Here is an 18,300-nt window from a genome sequence, read left to right as displayed (position 1 = left end):
ATGCTATTTTCTTGTTCATGGCGTCATTGGTTAGTAAAAACAAGTGCTATTCATAATCAAGGCAAAGTAACTTTTTATAATTTTTACATACTCAGTTCCTGTCAGAAGTATAACCTGGTTGACCGTGCATTAGAGACAGACAGCAATCGCAATCACATTGTTTTGACCTGTCCAGTGCAGTGCAATTTACTTGAGCAAAACTACACACAAACAACTAGACAAAGACACACTGTAGCGGTTCACACACGACCCCTTCACTGAAGGTTGTGCAAACAAAACACTCTTCTCTGAAGGCTTGTCTGGTTCTGCACTACGTCGCCAGAAATGTCCATGAGGACATTTATGATTTTGAGCAATCATATTATGAGCCCATGATTCTAATACCTTAAGATCAAATTAAATGCGTGATACACTTCTTGATAAAAACAAAAAGACAGAATCATAACTTCACCATCACATTTAAATTCACAATGAGGAAAATGCCTCATTTTAAACTCATCACACGGAGGAAATATCAGCCATGTTCCACGAGTGTCATAGTTCAAAGTGCTTCAACTGTTCGTGTCAATTTTGCCCAGAGCAAAACACTGGGATCTGTAATTGAAAAAGTGAAACTGAGGAGTCCAGCAGGTGTTTTCTCCCCTGTCCTTGATTTTGCTCTGTTTGTTTGCTTGGCATTAAGCAGCAATAGAGGGTGGGTCCTGGATGTCATTAAATGGTAATGGGCGGAGGGTTCGTCCTATGACACACTCGAGCAGCGGAGGTTTGGAGAGCCCATCTGAGTGAGCACCTTGTCCAGCCACTGCAGGGGGCCGTTGAGATGCAGCTCTATCCAGCAGGGGGTGCTGGTCACTGTCTGCCTCCTGCAGGACGGAGAATCTGGGTCAGTAATGTGCTTCCATGCCTGCCAAGCATTTTTAACACACTACAGAGCAGCCCGGAATAGCCGTTTTACATAATCAAGGGCGACCATTAGCTTTTTGTGTGCTACTGTCACAGAAATAAAATGATTAAATTCCATTTGTGTGTGTGTGTGTGTGTGTGTGTGTGTGTGTGTTTTATTCAGCATTTATGTGTACAGAGCAATTTTGAAAGTGATGCAGATATGAAAAACAGATTCAGAAAATCTCTAAGCCGGTTCTACATTTGCATAAGCAAATTACATTTTAATTCATACGCACATACACAAACGAAATATAAAATAATATCAAAAACACAGGAAAATACTTTTCAAATATCGTTTATCCCTGTGACAGCAAAGCTGAATGTCCAGCATCATTACTCCAGTCTTCAGTGTCCCATGATCCATCATAGAAATCATTCTAATATTTTGAGTTCTTGCTCAAGAAACATTTCTTATTATTAAAAATGTTGAAACAGATGATAACCATGATAACATTTCTTTCGTTAATTTTGGATGAATAGAGAGTTCAAAATGTATTTATTTATTTATTTTCATTTATTTGAAGTAGAAATCTTTTGTAATCAGGGTTAGGTAATATTTAAAATATATCCACTGTCATTTTGATGAATTTAATAATAAATAAAATAATAATAAAACAGAATAAAAGCTTTAATTTCTATAAAAAAAAACGTATCGACTTCAAACTTTTGAATGGTAGAATGTGTATATATATATATATATATATATATATATATATATATATATATATGTGTATATATTTATATATACGTGTATATATATATATATATTTATTAGGGCTGTCAAACGATTAATCAGTATTAATCACATCCAAAATAAAAGTTTGTGTTTACATAATATATGTGGGTGCACTGTGTATAATTATTTTAAAGATATAAATACACACACATGCTTGTATTTAAGAAATATTTGTTATATGCATATATTGTAAATAGATTTATATATAATTTATATTATATATAAATATAAATATTTTATATATAAATAATATTTTTATCCTAAATATACATGCATGTGTGTGTATTTATATATATTCAAAATAATTATACACAGTGCACCCACATATATTATGTAAACAAAAACTTTTATTTTGGATGCAATTAATCGCGGTTAATCGCTTGACAGCCCTAATATCAATATATATATATATATATATATACATATGTGTGTGTGTGTGTGTGTGTGTGTACCTGTATTCTGCCCCCCAGCCTTTGACAAAACTCATGCGAATGGTGCACATGCGGGTAAGCTGGTACACGGCCTCGAATCCCTGATTCACTGATTGGGCCAATAGAGCTGCAAATTCCTGATTATTGAAGATCTTCAGATTACAACCTGAGAGGAAGCAAAAAACATACACAACTATGTATGCTTGAGTGCTTCTATGAAACATAATGAGGAAGTCTGAAACTAGGACATGCCTAAGTGACTCATAGGATGTATATATACACAGCTGCACATTCATCCAATCACAGCGTACAGACGGACTGACTCACCTGGAGGAATCTTACACACTGTGGCGGGGTGCCAGCCATACCGCTGGTTACAGTTGGGACTCTGGACGAAAATAGCACTGTCGCTCAGACACTCAGCAAACACCTCACCGCCGATGTAATACAAGCGCACGCCTCGGCCTGGGGAAAGGTTGTGAAGTTTAAGAGCCAAAACTGATTCGGTTCATTTCAGAATCTCTTAACTCCAGAAGTGTGAGCTGAACGTACCGATGTGTCTGCGCGTCATCTCCACGGCTGTGTTGCGGTTGACGTTGGACAACAGGCCCAGGCAGAAGCGCTCGGCGTTAGACGGGTCCGTAAAGCCGTCCACGGTCAGAGACGGTTGCGAGGCGTGGAAAGTCTCGCCCACACGCTGATTCAGCTCGTAGTAGGAAATCGAGCACCAAAATGCGGATTCACAATATGTTACCGGCTGCAGATCTAAAAGACACAAATATATGGTCATGAGAGAGGATCAGAGAAACAAAACAAGTGCAGAACAAAGTGTGAAACAACAGGAAAGGCGCTGGACTTTGGGTTCTGGTGTAATATCAGTGTGTAGTGATCACACTGTTGACAGAATGTGGCCCTTTGAAAACAGCAGGCTGCTCATGTGGAATTGGTTATTTGTTATTTTTATTACAGGGCCTCCTGGTGTCTCGCTGCAGAGGTAGAACAACCCAGCGACAGGATATTATTATTATTACGTTACCCTGGGCTGACTGAGAGGACAGAAACAAAGGCTTCTTTTATATGAGGTTTCCTTTTGCACAACTGAGAGGCAAAGCCTGGGACACAAGGTTCCCTAACTATTATACACAAGACTCCATTCAGGGATGGGTTGACTGTTAGCTTTGTAATTTGACAAAATTGTACAAAATTCATATATTTTTCATTTTTAAAATTCAATATGTATAGTTAAAGCTACACTGTGTGATTTTTACCCCCATCTAGCGGTGAAAAGGTATATGACCATCTTGTTCCTCTCAATTCCGATTTCGTTTTAACTCCTACGGTGGCCAATGTAGACCAAGATTAACACGGCTTCCAGTTCGACCTTGTCCATGAGTGTTAACTCAAACGTAAACGCGAAAGGCGAAGCTTGAATTAACAGGTATGTCCCTCTTTGGCGAATGTACATTCAAGATGGAGGGGCAACATGGCGACTGACATTAGAACCCCTTACCCGTATTTATTTTCAATGGCATATTATACACTCGCGAGAATACTTTATTACTTGAACGAAGTAAATATACATTAATGAGCACATACTAAGTGTTTTTAGCTAAGATTAAACTAAAAGAATTACACATTGTAGCTTTTAACATATGTTTTTGTGAGAAATGTTTGCAAAAGCAAAATAAGTGTTATTTAGATTATTAAATCATTTAAATAACTAGCTATTTATCCTATTTACTGTAAATATACACACAGTTATATGCATAGGATGTATAAAGTAAAAAAAATTATAAAACTATATATAAAAAATTATAAATATATATATATATATATATATATATATATATATAATTTTATTCATCAAGGACACATTCAATTAATTAAACGTGATAGTATAAAAGATTTCTATTCCAAATAGATGCTGGTCTTTTGGACCTTCTATTCATCAAATAATTCCAAAAAAGTATATCATGGGGAAAAAAATGTATTATGGTTTCATTAACAAAAATATTATGCAGCTGTTTTCAACACTGATAACAATCATAATAATAATAAATATTTCTTGAGCAGCAAATCAACACATTTTGAAGGTTTCATGTGAAACGACTGCTGAAAATTCAGCTTTATATTTTAAACATAAACGTTACATTTAAACATTACATTTTAGCATACATTTTAAAGTGTACTAAAACACTAGAAAACTGTTATTTTCAATTTGATAATATTAATATTTGACAATATTAATGTTCTTTTTTTTAATAAATGCAGCTTTAGAGAGCATCAGGCTTCTTTCAAAATCTTTAAAAAAATCAAATAGTGTGTAAACTTTTGAAAGGTAGTATAAATCCTTCAGAAATGTATCTGACAGCACCATTATATCACACTTCTTAATATGACTACGTAGATGTTCAGAGAACCACCTCAACTAGTTGATTTTGAAAATATATGCACAAATCCAATTTATGCATATAATGATCCAAATGATCCAAACAGCTAATGGGCATAAATAATATAAAAAAATACCAAAACATTCTCCCATTTTTTCATGCCTTGCTATTGTTAACAATTGTCGCTTAGATGGAGATAGTACAGGATGCTGGTGACATTACTCATCTGTTTTACCGGCTGTGACTCGCCCTAGTGTTTTCTCATGGGCTTACTGAAGCAGACTTCCTTCTCACTAATCACCTCACACACAGGACCAGGCAGGCAGACCAACGTTATGGAGATAATATGTCAGAGATAATCCTGCCAGATTAAACTCCGACTCACAGTGGGGTGGGGAGTACTTACAGAAATGACTCTCCGGGGTTCCGATCACACCAACACTTTTGAAGGAGTTGATTGTTATCATGGAACAAACCAACTACACATCCAAGGGAAAGGGTGCCGAAAGTAAAAGCCAAAATTGCCACCTTTTTGCAACAAACGGTGCATTTTAGATTATGTGTGGCACATCCGTTTGGGGGAGTTCAACTCAAAAAGACTACAATTTCAAATGATAAGGTTGCGCTGCACATAATACCAATACCCATCAGTCTGACTGAATTTTAATCACTTTTAATGAACCTTTTTGATTAATAAAAATGTATTTGACATAATACAGAGAAACTGTATATTACTACAGTGATAGATAACACGTCTATAATAGTGCTGCGTAAATAATCAGGGGTTATTCATGGATTCATGTTAATGCTTTTACACTTTTAAATGTATTTTTAATGTTCGCTTTACAGTATAACCAAACCTACACCTATAAAAAAGCATGATGGGGCGTAGGAAAAAGGTGGATAAGATGGCTTCTACAAGATTTGTTTCAAGTTTCAAGTAGAATTCCTAAACTACATTAGTGTTATTTTATTAATTTGACATATTTATTATTACTATTTTCCACATGTTCGAATAATAGTAAAGAAGGGGTAGATGTACAAACGTTTGGTACAGTAGTCTAGATCACTCTGACAATCTGGAATCTTACCTAGGTTGCTGTTTGCAGGAGAGACAGGGTTGGGTGAAAGATTTGGGGAACCTGAAAAATAGAATTAGAAAATTATAAACAAAAATATTCAGCTTTGGTATCTAATAGCAACTGCTTGTTTGTGATCCCAGGGCTCTAACCTGTGTCCATGCTGTGGTTCATTTGGTGGTCACTGGTTTCCCCATCCTCACTTAGGTAGCCCGGAGGTGGGGTCTCTGAAGCATAAATGAGACACAGTCTCATTAAGCACCATAAATACGCCAAATGTACAATACAAGACATAATTTGGTCTCCCTGCAGAGCACATGTTTAAAGATTCAACAGTTGGTGGTGTGTTTATTTACAGCCTAAAAGGGTTAAATATAGTGTTGTCAAACGCTAAAATGTAATTTGTTTAATTGCGATTAATCGCATTAATGTCATAGTTAACTTGCGATTAATCGCAATTAATCACACCTTTTTATCTATTCTAAATGTCTGGAAAGACATGAGGGTGAGTAATTAATGACAGAAATTTAATTTTTGGGTGAACTATCCCTTTAATTATCAATCGACAATTGTTCAATTGTCAATTGTTGATTGTCATGGTACCAGAGGTTGAAACTGTATCAAAGCCAAAATCGTGTGGATCCAACAATACTAGTTGCAGAATTTAAATATGAAAGGGTGACAGCTCTCTTTGTAGCATTAGCTTGGCTTTGTGAAGAACTTTACTCAAAAGCCAAAATGAAAATGTGTCCTATAGTGAGAAGGTCTGCCTGGAATTTTTATTTTATTTTCCTCAAGTCATGTGAAACACTTAACACCAAATAGCCTTGAGCATCAATATGATGTTACCAGTCATGAGATCAGAACTTTGATCTCTCCTTGTCTTATTCTCTTTTACCAACCTCATTAAGGCGCCAGACTAAATGCTTTGATTTTGACAAAACAGCTTAAACGAACTGAGACACGACAAAATCAACTCAAACAGATGTGGCTATGAGCCAGCATTTGTGTGTGTGTGTGTTAGAGTGAGTAATGCCTGTTGTGTAGTCCTGAGGGCATGTCTGGGTGAAAGTTAATGTGTGATTTTTCGAGGGAAAACAGAAAACATGTTTGTCACCCGGTATATAGTTGCTCGGAGGCTCAATGCCCGCTGGGAATATGGTGTTCTCAGGGATGGAGTAATCATCCAGCGGAGGGAAGTCTGTGGGGATATCAGCATGCCGAGGAACCAGGACCGGAGGCAAAACTGCACACACACACATAAAAAAAGAGGAGAAAAAAAATAAATTAATCCCAATAAATAACTCAAATTAGTTTCATAATATAAAAAACTGATTATGAAAGTGAACAGTCATTGAATGACTGAAACACCTTCGGGACTTACCTGGTGTCTCCACACGTTGGTAGTGGTAAGGGTTCACACACACCTCGTCCTTCTTCATGTGGAAAGCAAACTCGCACAAGTCTACGGCACGCAGTTCATGGTGGGACTGCAGGTCAGGCCAACGCCACAGCCGGCAGTAGATCACATGGGGGAGGCCTTTCCTGTGAGATACCTGTAGACGGCCATCCAGAGACCTGCACATACAGTTCAGGAGACAATACATTTTTTATTTTTTTTTAAACAGTCTCATGAAAGTTAACACAATAATAATTCTACCTTCTTAATACTGACAGAACACTAAACGTACGGCATGACTAAAAACCAATGACTCCTATGAGCTGTTTTTTTATTATTACTGGACATAAAGACACATATTACTGGTTTGAATTTATTTAATAAGTCACTTGCTCGCTGAATTACTCAATTGAAGTTTTTCAGTGCGTCATTTATTAATGTCCAATTCAAACTAAGACCTGCGCAAGTAACCCTTTTGTTTTACTTGCGGCCCATGAGATCTAGATGAGTGTAATTATTAACGGTTATGATAATGTCTATTTAAAGATAAATATTCTGAACAGAATTTTGTTGTAATAAATAGTACTCTAGTTAAAAGGGAATACTTTGAAATATATACATGAATCAAAATCTGCTAAAATGTAATAATGGAACAGTTTTTAAAAAGGGATTTTTTGCTATTATTTACAACAGGGTCTGGATTTTCAAGGGTTTAAATAAAATATATTTGTTTGGAGGCAATAAAAACATAAAAACCAGTCCTTTCCTGGTATAAAATTAACTTGTTTTTTAAAGGTCAATGAATTTGAAACAGCTGAATGTAACATTTTTGACGAGCCAAACATGTCAGTCTCGGAGCAACATGGAATTTATCTAATCCACAAAATAAGTAAAATGCACTATACAAAAAGCACATTTTATAATTACCCCTGTTATAATAAACATATCTTCTCATATCCTGTAATGAACATAACATATCCTGAGCATGAGACGATAAAGTACGTAATAATAGCGCATGCGAGTAGCCTATACATTTTTTCTTTACTTGATGAAATTGAATTGGAATGATCAGGGAACTGAGTGAAATACTTCACACTGCATGCTAAAGAGAATAAAAACTTAGAGACACTTTGTGCACTTAGAGAGTGTGCAGATAACGGCACACATTCTATTTCGCCTCTTCTTGCGCTTGAATGGCTTAAAATCGCCTGAATGTGTAAATTAGTCAGACAAAACAAGTGCAAATTATACATTTTCACTGATGGTTAAACTTCGCAATTAATCAACTAATCACATGTGTGCCGAACCGTGGGGTCAGATCCGTGGGATCACCGATTAACCCCTATATAGTATATAACTACTATTCACTTAAAATGTTAACCTCAGTTTCTAAAGCATAATGTGCCTGATTGCACAATGTACAACAATATTAAAGTGAAAGCCCTATAAATCTTGCCCAATGAGTCTTTTAATAGCCTTGCAACGGGTCATTCATTTTTCGCAGAAGTCAGGATATTCAAATAGTGAAATAGACCTGTAAGTCACCAGCAGGAAGGCCCTTGAGAGCCACCAGAGGGCACTCCACATCAGACTATTGTCATTCCCTCACAAACTACATTTCCCATAACTCACTGCTCGGACTCTTCATCCATTATCACATTCACCTGTGTCTCATTATCTTGTTTAGCTCACCCCATATAACCCTGGTTTTCTCATTCATTTTCTGCAAAGTCTTGTTTAGTGTTACACTACAATTCCGAGCAATCTGCATTTAGACAAGCGTTTTGGGTGGGAAATCCGCGTGCATATGGTGACGCAAAATTGTGTGAAATGCAATGTAGTATGCACTCCAGGCGGCTAGGTGGCAATGTGGAGCACATAACAACACCAAGTCCGCGCGCCTGCGTACAACTTTTACTGTCAAGCAGACTTTTGCGTTTTTACCGTTTACACGGGAACGCGACGGTCGAGCGTTTTTAAGATTTCCACTCTGGGGGGAGGTTTCACTTTTTTCCGTTTTTAAGCCCCAAAAACGCCATTGCCGTGTAAACGAAAGGCACATCCGATAAAGTATTTTTACGTTTTCACCCGCGAGCGTTCTCGTGTAAACAGGGCCTTAGTTTTGGATTTCTTGCCATTTCCGTGGATTACTCTTTTGCCCGTGTTCCCCGTCTTGTTGTGTTTGTTTGTATGGACTGCCTGCCTGTACTTTGGATTACGTCTTTGAATTACCCTGTTCAATAAACACTGCATTTGGATCCTCAACCTTCTTATCTCGGAGCAGTTTGTGACAAGACCCTTTTAGTGGAAAGTGAATCAGGCCTTATTTTCATACAGAGGGCGAGAGGTCACCGGCTGTGAAAAGAGAAAGCTGCAGAAAAACATGAATCATCCTCACGCTATTGTGGTCTATACACCATGGCAGCCATTGCTAATGAATTTCATCACAATAATGCATTTTCACCCAACATCGGGATTATCCTAATTCTTTAAAAAGCTCAGAGGACTGACAGAAGATGAACAGAGAAAGCGAGCAAGTGAATTTAGAGAAGTAGCTTGAGTTCAGAAGGAGGGGAAAGACAGCGTGGCAGGGCAGACACTGAGACGAGTGCGAACACACTTTTCCAAAGTAATGTTTACCTATTCATTCAGCTATGCACCAGCAGTATGAATGCCAGCAGTCTGCACTAGAAACGTCTGTATTTGCCAGACAGAGGAAAAATATCAACCCAGAATTTTATGTGCTGCTGTCTATCATCTTTTACGTAATATGTTTGTGAATTTAGCTTTAATCCAATAGCACTTAAATGTAGTGGTTGACTGATATGAGTTTTATAATGGTGGAAGCCTATAAATAGAGAACAAGCTGACTGCTGACTGAAACTGACACAGAATTCCCTGAATAAAACAAATTATACAAATGCTGTATATTTTTTTGTTCATTGAGCACAAAAGGAGAATTTTTTTCCTTAAAACAAAAGCTCATGAGTGACCACATCTATCAAGCTCTAGGAATTACAACAAATACTATGCACGACCATCACAAGTCCTCAGAAGCAATAGGCTGTTTTTGTTTAAAATTGAAGTCACTGCAAATCTTGCCCTCAACTGTAGCTTTAAAATATGGAGCCTTTCAATGGATTGCATCAGGTTGGATGCCAATTACATCATTAAACCATATTGGAGTTGAGAACTAAAAAAGGGAAGATATTAAATGAGGATATTTGGATCCTGACTGTCACTATGAAGCTGCCTGATTTTTTTCAAAAATTTGTTTTTTCTATTGCAGGAAAAAATAACAACATGCATGTTTTGGGTGAACTATTCCTTTAATACTGCTTTTTGCATATCTACACCGATATAACATTTAAAGAAACAAGTCAGCCGACTGCATATGCCTTGAATGCAACATCAGACAAGGCACAACAAGCTGTTGACCAGACCCTCTGTGAGTTAGCAACCTGACAAAGAGAAGACAGATTATCATGTTGTCTGACTCAGTCAATGGAGACAAAGCAAAGTCCTGGAGTCTCCCACAGTCACCACCACAGCTCAGCTGAAAACAGACACACAATTTCCATTCCTTCTGTTCAAGTCAAACTGACCTCCAGACTGACCTGAAAGTCACACACAGCAGAACTCATTCACCCTTCTGTCAAAGCCAAGAGCAGCCGTACATCCGTGCCACCCCCTCCAGAACACACACCGCCTCTCTAAAATCAACACTGGAGTCATACACGACAACAACATGACTAAAACCAGAGATCAACATGGTAAATAAATCGTGGGTTTTAAAATAAAAAAGGGAACCGGAGAGAGTTGAGGAGGGAAGACGAAGAGTGTGTGGCTCACCAGTAACCTCAGGGCTTCCTCTTCGAGCAGCAGTGTTTGTTGTCTACTCTCCCACATAGGCCTACCTCACACAAATTCACATCTGTGGAGTCACACTAAATCCATTACTCATCATCATTGCCCCTAACCTGACCTCTATTCTAACCAGTTTTTCTATAGATAGATAGAACGATAGATAGGACGAGGACGTGAAAGATTGATAGGACGATAGATAGGACTATAGATAAGTAGATAAATAGATAGGTAGGTAGACAGACAGACAGACAGAAAGATGGATAGACAGATAGATAGATAGATAGATAGATAGATAGATAGATAGATAGATAGATAGATAGATAGATAGATAGATAGATAGATAGATAGATAGATAGATAGATAGATAGATAGATAGATAGATAGATAGATAGATAGATAGATAGATAGATAGACAGACAGACAGACAGGACGATAGATAGATAGATAGATAGATAGATAGATAGATAGATAGATAGATAGATAGATAGATAGATAGATAGATAGATAGATAGATAGATAGATAGATAGATAGATAGATAGATAGATAGATAGATAGATAGATAGATAGATAGATAGATAGATGCAAGATGTAAACAACACTGGTCCAGAAATACTTCCTGTTTCAGTTTGTAACTGTTTTCTTTATTTCACATGTAAAGAAAACGTCTTAAATATGTTTGTTTAACTTTTTGATTCAGTTTTATATGTTCTGTTGGTTGTATTTTATCCCAGCTTTTATGTAGTGTCAAAAAACTGAAACAGGAAGTGCTTCTGGACAAGTGTTGTTTACATCTTGCAAAATGGTCTATACACTTACATTGAAATTAATAATTTGATACAATGGGCTTATTGTGTACATACTTGTTTTTTTTCATTTTACTTATATTTTGAAAATACCTGCATGTAATTAAAGCTGTAATTAATTTATGTACATTAATTTGTACTTATCTTTCGATGTAAGTGCCTAGTACTTAAAGCCACTGGGACCGAACATTTTATTACATGTTTTAGAATGTTTCAGAAAGTCATGAACTCAGACAGTCCAATATTAAAAGACATTTTCAGCAGTTAGCATGTCTCACTGTGGGTAGTGGCTCTCAGAATATCTGTGCTCTATTTGAATAAGCGAGCGGAGCAGGAAGTAGCATAACCTCAGAGAAGCTTGTGAGCAGGTGATGATTTCCTGCTCTTGTTCTGTTGCACACGTGTGCAGTCTCCCTTCGACACCCAGCTGGCCACTATTGTGTAGGGACTAGTGAGCATCAGGACCTCACAGATTGCATGTCTCCATTGAGTATATTAAAACCAGCCTAACGCCAACCTTTTTACACTCAACCACAATCCAGAACAGCCCACGCCCTCCACAGACCTTACACTGCATTCTTGATCTCTGAATAACCATGCCACATAGTGTGTTAAATAAACACCCTCTCAGCTGTGTTTAAAGTACAGAAAAGTCTGTCTGAGTTTGAGTGTGAGACATCCAGGTGAATGTATGGTGTTTTGTGGGTATTTGTTTCTTATTTACAGGAGATGTCAAAAACAATACCATGAGAGATGACACAGTAGTTTGGAGGTTTGCTTGAAAGAGGAGTGAAAACAAGAAAAGAGATGCAACAGAGAAGCATACACACTAATTTCCTGTGTAAACGCTCCTTTAAAAGGGGCAGGATGTATGTGGTCAAACTGTAGAGTGCCAAAATAAAACAGCACGGGCGGAGGGCGCTCATGTCAGGCACTGCACTCAAACTTCACAATCCTCCAGACACACTTTTTTGAAAGTAGCTCAAGACACTGACAAACATGCATAAGCGACACTTAACAGAGTAGATCGCAAATAATACATGTCAAGTCCTAAAGTTCAAGAGTGGTACAACAATAATGAAATTGAATTCTGAATCGATCACAGTGAAATTAGCACCTGCCACTAGCCAAATGCAGGTCATTTTTTGCACAGGTGACTTGCAAGACCTGTGTGTTTTCAAGTTCTGATCTGGGGTCTCAAGACTTTTGTCGTAATTGAGGTTCACTGACTTGAATGAAAACATCTGCACTTTTGGCATTGTTCACATTATTTTGCCATTGTTTAATTTCAAATGTTGTGGCTAATATTTGTTTAAAAAATTGTTGTTGTACTAAAAAAATACAAAAAGAGTGTAAATGGAAAGTTAAAAGATCCCAAAAAAGACTGTAGTTCACTTTCAATAACTATAACTAACACTAACTATTTTGACATAATTTTTCGTCATCTACAGTATGCCGCAACACCATTGATGGAATTTTCCGGCAATCCTTGTTTTCACTGTTACACAGTAGAAGGCAATATTATGCATCTTCTGAAAGAATACAAAATCTCAAGATCAAAAAAGAAGCAGCAGAAACAAGTGATAAAAGCATTGCTTACACACATGTTATACATTATCAAATTTTAAACGGCATCCAAACTGCCTATCGTTGCTGAATAAAATGTCGACCCATGAAGAGGTACAGAACTGTGAAGCTTTTGGGGTGTTAATGGATTTGATCTACTCAATCTAAGTTTTGATCATCGTTCTAAATTTGATCCGGACAAACAGTAGTGCTTTTGAAAAAAGACCTAGATGTTTTTTTTATTCAAAATGTTGCTTTTTTTAATGAATCTTACCAACGTTCAAGTGTTAATAAGAATGCATGATGCTAGAATAAACCCTAATTTGATTGGAAAAAAATGTGTGCAGTGAAAAATAATAATACTAATACTGACAAATTGGAATTTGAGAATCAATATTTGTTGTGTTTTTAAGTACACTAGAAGACCTCAAACAGAAGCCTCAAAGCCTTTAAGGGGCAGTGCTGATATAATTCCTGAACTTTCCCAAGCTGGAATGGAAGGATGAGTGAGGAAACCAGAAGCCAAAAGAGAAGAAGATGAACAAGAACATATCCCAGTGATGCAAGGCGCACAATTAAGCAATTCCAGCTGACCTTCCATTATCTGTGATCAATAAATATGGAAAACATCTAGAAAGAAAATTAGATAAGATACAAATCGATACAGATCTGCTCTTATCAACACAGATGGTGAGGTACGCTAGTCTGGATGCCAGACCGAACCCCGCCCACAACATTGTTTGGTTGGGAAGTCCGGTCCGGACATGATCCGTTGAGGACGGAGTAATGAGCTATATGCACGCATAAGTTTCCGCATTTGACGCAAGGATGCTCGTCCATTTCCGGTTGTGGAGATTAAAGCGGAGTAACACTGAGGAAAACGGGATTATGGCAGAGTCTTCAAAATGTACTGTCCTCCCGTCTTTGAAATGAAACGTACATACGTTTAGATGTAATTTTATATATAGTTATGTTTATTTAATATAATTTTAAAAAGAAGCATAAACACAACGAGGGGTGTCTGTTTTATCTGTTTTTGTGACCAACGTTTCTTTAGTATAACCATGGAGTATAAAATTCAATATAAATTCTCGGTATTGCATTGGCATCCTTACATATTCACCGGAAATACCGCCGTGCATAGAGCCCATTGTGCCCGATGCAGAAATGTTCGAGCCAATCAAATTGCGAGGGCGGGCTTTATACGATGATGGACAGATGATCTGTTAGGCTATAGAAGATATCGACAGCGCATTCATTTTAAAGGAGGAAAGAGAACCGCAGTCACGGAGGCAGTTCTCGATCGGAAGTATGAATGAAGAACATGCGTCATTTACTCCGTTGCTCTGATTGGTTGTAGGTGTATCCAATTCAGTGCAGAGGCATTTTCTTTACTGGTTTGGTTGAAACACGCCACAGCAGTATCAGACTCACATTCTAACTAGAATCGGAGTATGATGAAGTCAGGCTAAAGGTATGCACTTACATGCTCAAGTATGTATCCTCAGGATCAAATGCCGCGTGCTGATATCACCTCTATTTATTAACTCCATTTTAGTCACCAGGGGAATCCCACTGAGATTTCTTGACCTGATTTTCAACCATTAATGTTTACACAGACCTCTATGGACTGAAAATGTTCTTACTTAGCAAGACTTTTCGTCTTTGTGACATAATTTGTAGCACTGGGCAACTAGACAAATTTTATTTTAAATTACTGAAAATAACTGGATTGGCTTCCAATGAAATACGAAAACAAGATAACCAAGAAAATACAATTATTGTATTTTATTGCACTTTCAATTGCAGTGGTGCACTTAAGTCCCTCCCTAAATATTATATGCGAGTGTGCGTGTATATGTTTTATATTATATAGATCATTTATTTTTTATTATTTATCTATTTATTTATCTGTATTTCAGTTGAATTATATTTAATTATGGTATATTAATTATATTTAAAATAAAGGACATATCGATAAATACATGATGTGTCCTAAGTCGATGGGTAGCATGTTTCACCATGAATTCAGGATCAAAATAACAGTAATTATCAATTTTCCTTAATCAAGCAGTCCTATTTATTGTTGATTTCCCAAAAAACTGCTGTTTACCAATGTTAATAAAAGAATATTATTCTTTTATTCAGTGGAGACAACAACTTTGACTCAACCAGGCGGGATTATCTGTTTGTCTGACCAACGGCATGACAGAGGGAGTGATAAGAGAAGCATGATTGATAATAATTTTTTCAAGAAATTCAATGATACATTACAGCTGCAGTCCACAGCTTTTCATCTTTGTCACCATCCCTGTTCGAAATCTGTTATTGCAGTTATTCGCGGAATTATCAACTTTACGACACAGCACGGATGAATCCAATGTTTTGAGGAAAGTGTGCGGCTGTCAGTCGCCGCGCCGGTGTGGATACTGGCATTCGCAATCACAGATTATACTTTTTGGAAGTATGATCAATTTAATCATTTTCACCGGAAAATGTCATTTGAACAAGTAAGTAACATCCACTTTTGTTCTGGTTCTGACATTGCATTAAATCACGCCGATTAAATATAACAATCACTTATCATATCACATCAAACCATGCAAATTATACTTTGTTCTCAAATTGTTAATGTTAACAACGTCATGTATTTATATGTATCCTTGTTTTTCGCATAGGCCCGGTTGCTATAAATCTCCACCTCCAGCATCCTCACACACAATATAGCCGAGACTCATTCTTCATGTGTACAGATGTGACGTAATGACACAAAGACATGCTTGAATCTCCCGCGGAAATCCACCACAGTATCACTGGAATTAAAAACATTATAACAAGCTTACTGCTTTAAATCGAGCTATGGCAAGCAGATAGTTTTGAACACTGGTTGGTTTTGTATTTGCTCAAAAAAATATTTTGGATAATTTTTAACCCCAAAAGAAATACGGACTGCAGCTTTAGAAGCCACCCATGTGAAGCATTTTTTTTTTTAATTAGCAATCACAATATGATTCTTTCACTTTATCTTGCTATTAATAGATCTAAATTATTGAATAAAAATGACATGTACTCTCCATATAAAACTTCATATTATCAAGTAAAAATATGCATTTCGCTGTTCTCAACAGCCACAAAGGCTTTGCATTTTCATCTGTAGGCCTACTAATTCTCCAAATCCTTTTGCCCATGACAAAATGTCCCGAGTACAATTGGATAGAACGACCACAGTGGTTATGATATAACAAGATTTACACTCCTCCATCACCACTTTATGGCACAGAGAGCACTGTACACTGATTTCCTGACCAATTTAATAACACTATCAAGGCAGAGGACGATGTACTTTATTCTTAGTAACACTAAAAGACACAAATCAACAGGTAACGTTAATAAAAACCACCAAATAACATTCAAATTGCATCATATAGTTGCAGTTATTTGTTTTGATAGTCTTCACCAAAGGGTAAACATTCTCTGAATAACGTAACTTCAACATTGCCGCTTATTCATTGTGTTTGACCTGTAAACAGTAAGTGAATGCGCAGTCCAACTCTCAGAAATAATATTTGTTAAAAAAAAAAAAAAAAAAAAAAAAGCCTCAGTCAGGTCCAGATCACAGACTGTTATATAACAGCTTAGCTTGGCACACAGAGGTGTTTGCCATTTTATTCACAAGTACGAGCCTGAACATTTAACTTTATCGCAGCCGCTTAAACTGTCGGTCTGTTAATATAGATGGGTGAAGTTTATGGTCATCCATATAAGCTTTCATAACCATCTCCACAGTTAAACGTAACGAATATTTAGCTAACAAGTGCTGGTATTAATGCTAGCAAACTGAACCTGGTAGGCTAACTATGAAAACGTAGCCTATTATTTTAACCAAAAACATTTTTTCTTCTCTTGAAACTGTGTCAAACGAGATATGACACTGAAAAGCAACAACAATGCAAAGCAAAAGTGGCTTTAGCAAGCTAGCCAACTAACGGCGCGCTCACTTCAGTGTTATTAAAATTAGATGGTTTAACTGACAAATGAAACATCATAAACGGGTGACAGAAGTACTCAACCCATTAACAATTTAAGCAGTGTTAGAAAAGCCTGTCAAAATGAGAATACCCGCTGGCTTTCGCTGGTTAGCAGCGTTAACGTTAGCCGCACAGTTCTTGGTTGTAACGTTAAAGTATCAGGGGGGGACAAGCGAGCTGTCTACTAGAGACCCTTTTTGGGAATTTAAAACGTTACTTTCGGAACGTTCAGAATGCCTGTACCATCTAGGTAGGCAGCTCACTATATTTTAAACACAGCCTTCAGTGTGTACCTCGGTATAGTGATGCATTTGGTGTTGATATTCTGGGTGGTGATGGCCTTCTCCAACTCCTCCAGCTGTCCTGTCTTCTTCAACTTCTTCACCAGACTCTTCACTGCCTTCTCGCACCATTTCTCCTCCTGTCCGTTCTGCTCGCCCTTCTTCCAGCCCAGAAGTCTCTTTACAATCGGTGGCGTGAAAGGCAGTATAGACATCTTTAGTAACTTAAATCAACAACAGCTCTAAATATATTCCTTTTCAGGGGACTACAAGTCGCTATGCTTTTAAAGACGTGGCGTCGATGGACCTGTTAAATGGCCTGATCAAAAAGAAAGGTTTGTTTATGCCCATTAGAGTCACTTTGCCGGATAATGAGAGATGTTCAGCCCCTCATGTCTGTGAAAAGTGAACAGCACACACACATGAAATCCGGCGAGACGCAGCGCTGTCTGGACCCGCCCCATCCTCCTCTTCTTTACTTTAGAGCTTAAGAGATGTTAAAAAAAAAAAAAAAAAACTTCCTATGTTTAACATTCATTTATTAGGAAAAATAAGATATAATAGATAATGTGTAAAAATATTTCTATATTATATTAGGCTGTATTACAATCAATTATAGTATATTAAAATACTCTTACCATATAGGGCTAATACTGACTAATATCATATTAGTCAGTATTAGCCCTATATGGTAAGAGTATTTGAAAATTATATAGGCTATTTATCTTGTAGAGATATGGAAATAAAAACATTCATGTCAAAAACCCATATCCT

At 37.1% G+C, this 18,300-nt stretch overlaps 1 protein-coding gene across 1 annotated transcript; it reads right to left on the bottom strand.

Annotated features, from left to right (window-relative positions):
- Window positions 1-640: 640 nt before the first annotated feature.
- Window positions 641-17,969, bottom strand: smad3b (SMAD family member 3b). The gene is made up of 9 exons (XM_039684205.2): window positions 17,539-17,969; window positions 6,966-7,159; window positions 6,699-6,827; window positions 5,734-5,808; window positions 5,594-5,644; window positions 2,665-2,877; window positions 2,440-2,577; window positions 2,134-2,278; window positions 641-863 (listed from the first exon to the last, which is right to left on the bottom strand). The coding sequence occupies exons 1-9, from the start codon at window positions 17,739-17,741 to the stop codon at window positions 740-742; spliced, it is 1,272 nt and encodes a 423-aa protein (XP_039540139.2). The 5' UTR covers window positions 17,742-17,969; the 3' UTR covers window positions 641-739.
- Window positions 17,970-18,300: the final 331 nt, after the last annotated feature.

The sequence above is a fragment of the Pimephales promelas genome, chromosome 10 (genome assembly GCF_988280905.1).
Source record: "Pimephales promelas chromosome 10, fPimPro1.hap1.1, whole genome shotgun sequence".
In the NCBI taxonomy this organism is placed as follows: Eukaryota; Metazoa; Chordata; class Actinopteri; order Cypriniformes; family Leuciscidae; genus Pimephales; species Pimephales promelas.
This window is presented reverse-complemented; position numbering and strand designations above follow the sequence as displayed.

Bases quoted from the DNA above. Each gene is read 5' to 3' on its own strand.
- smad3b (XM_039684205.2), bottom strand. From the start codon at position 17,741: ATGTCTATACTGCCTTTCACGCCACCGATTGTAAAGAGACTTCTGGGC. The intron at 5,809-6,698 runs GTGACAAACATG...TTTATGCTTCAG, and splicing joins TCCGAGCAACTATATACCGG to AGACCCCACCTCCGGGCTAC. The intron at 2,878-5,593 runs GTAAGATTCCAG...TGTGTCTTTTAG, and splicing joins TCCTGCAAACAGCAACCTAG to ATCTGCAGCCGGTAACATAT.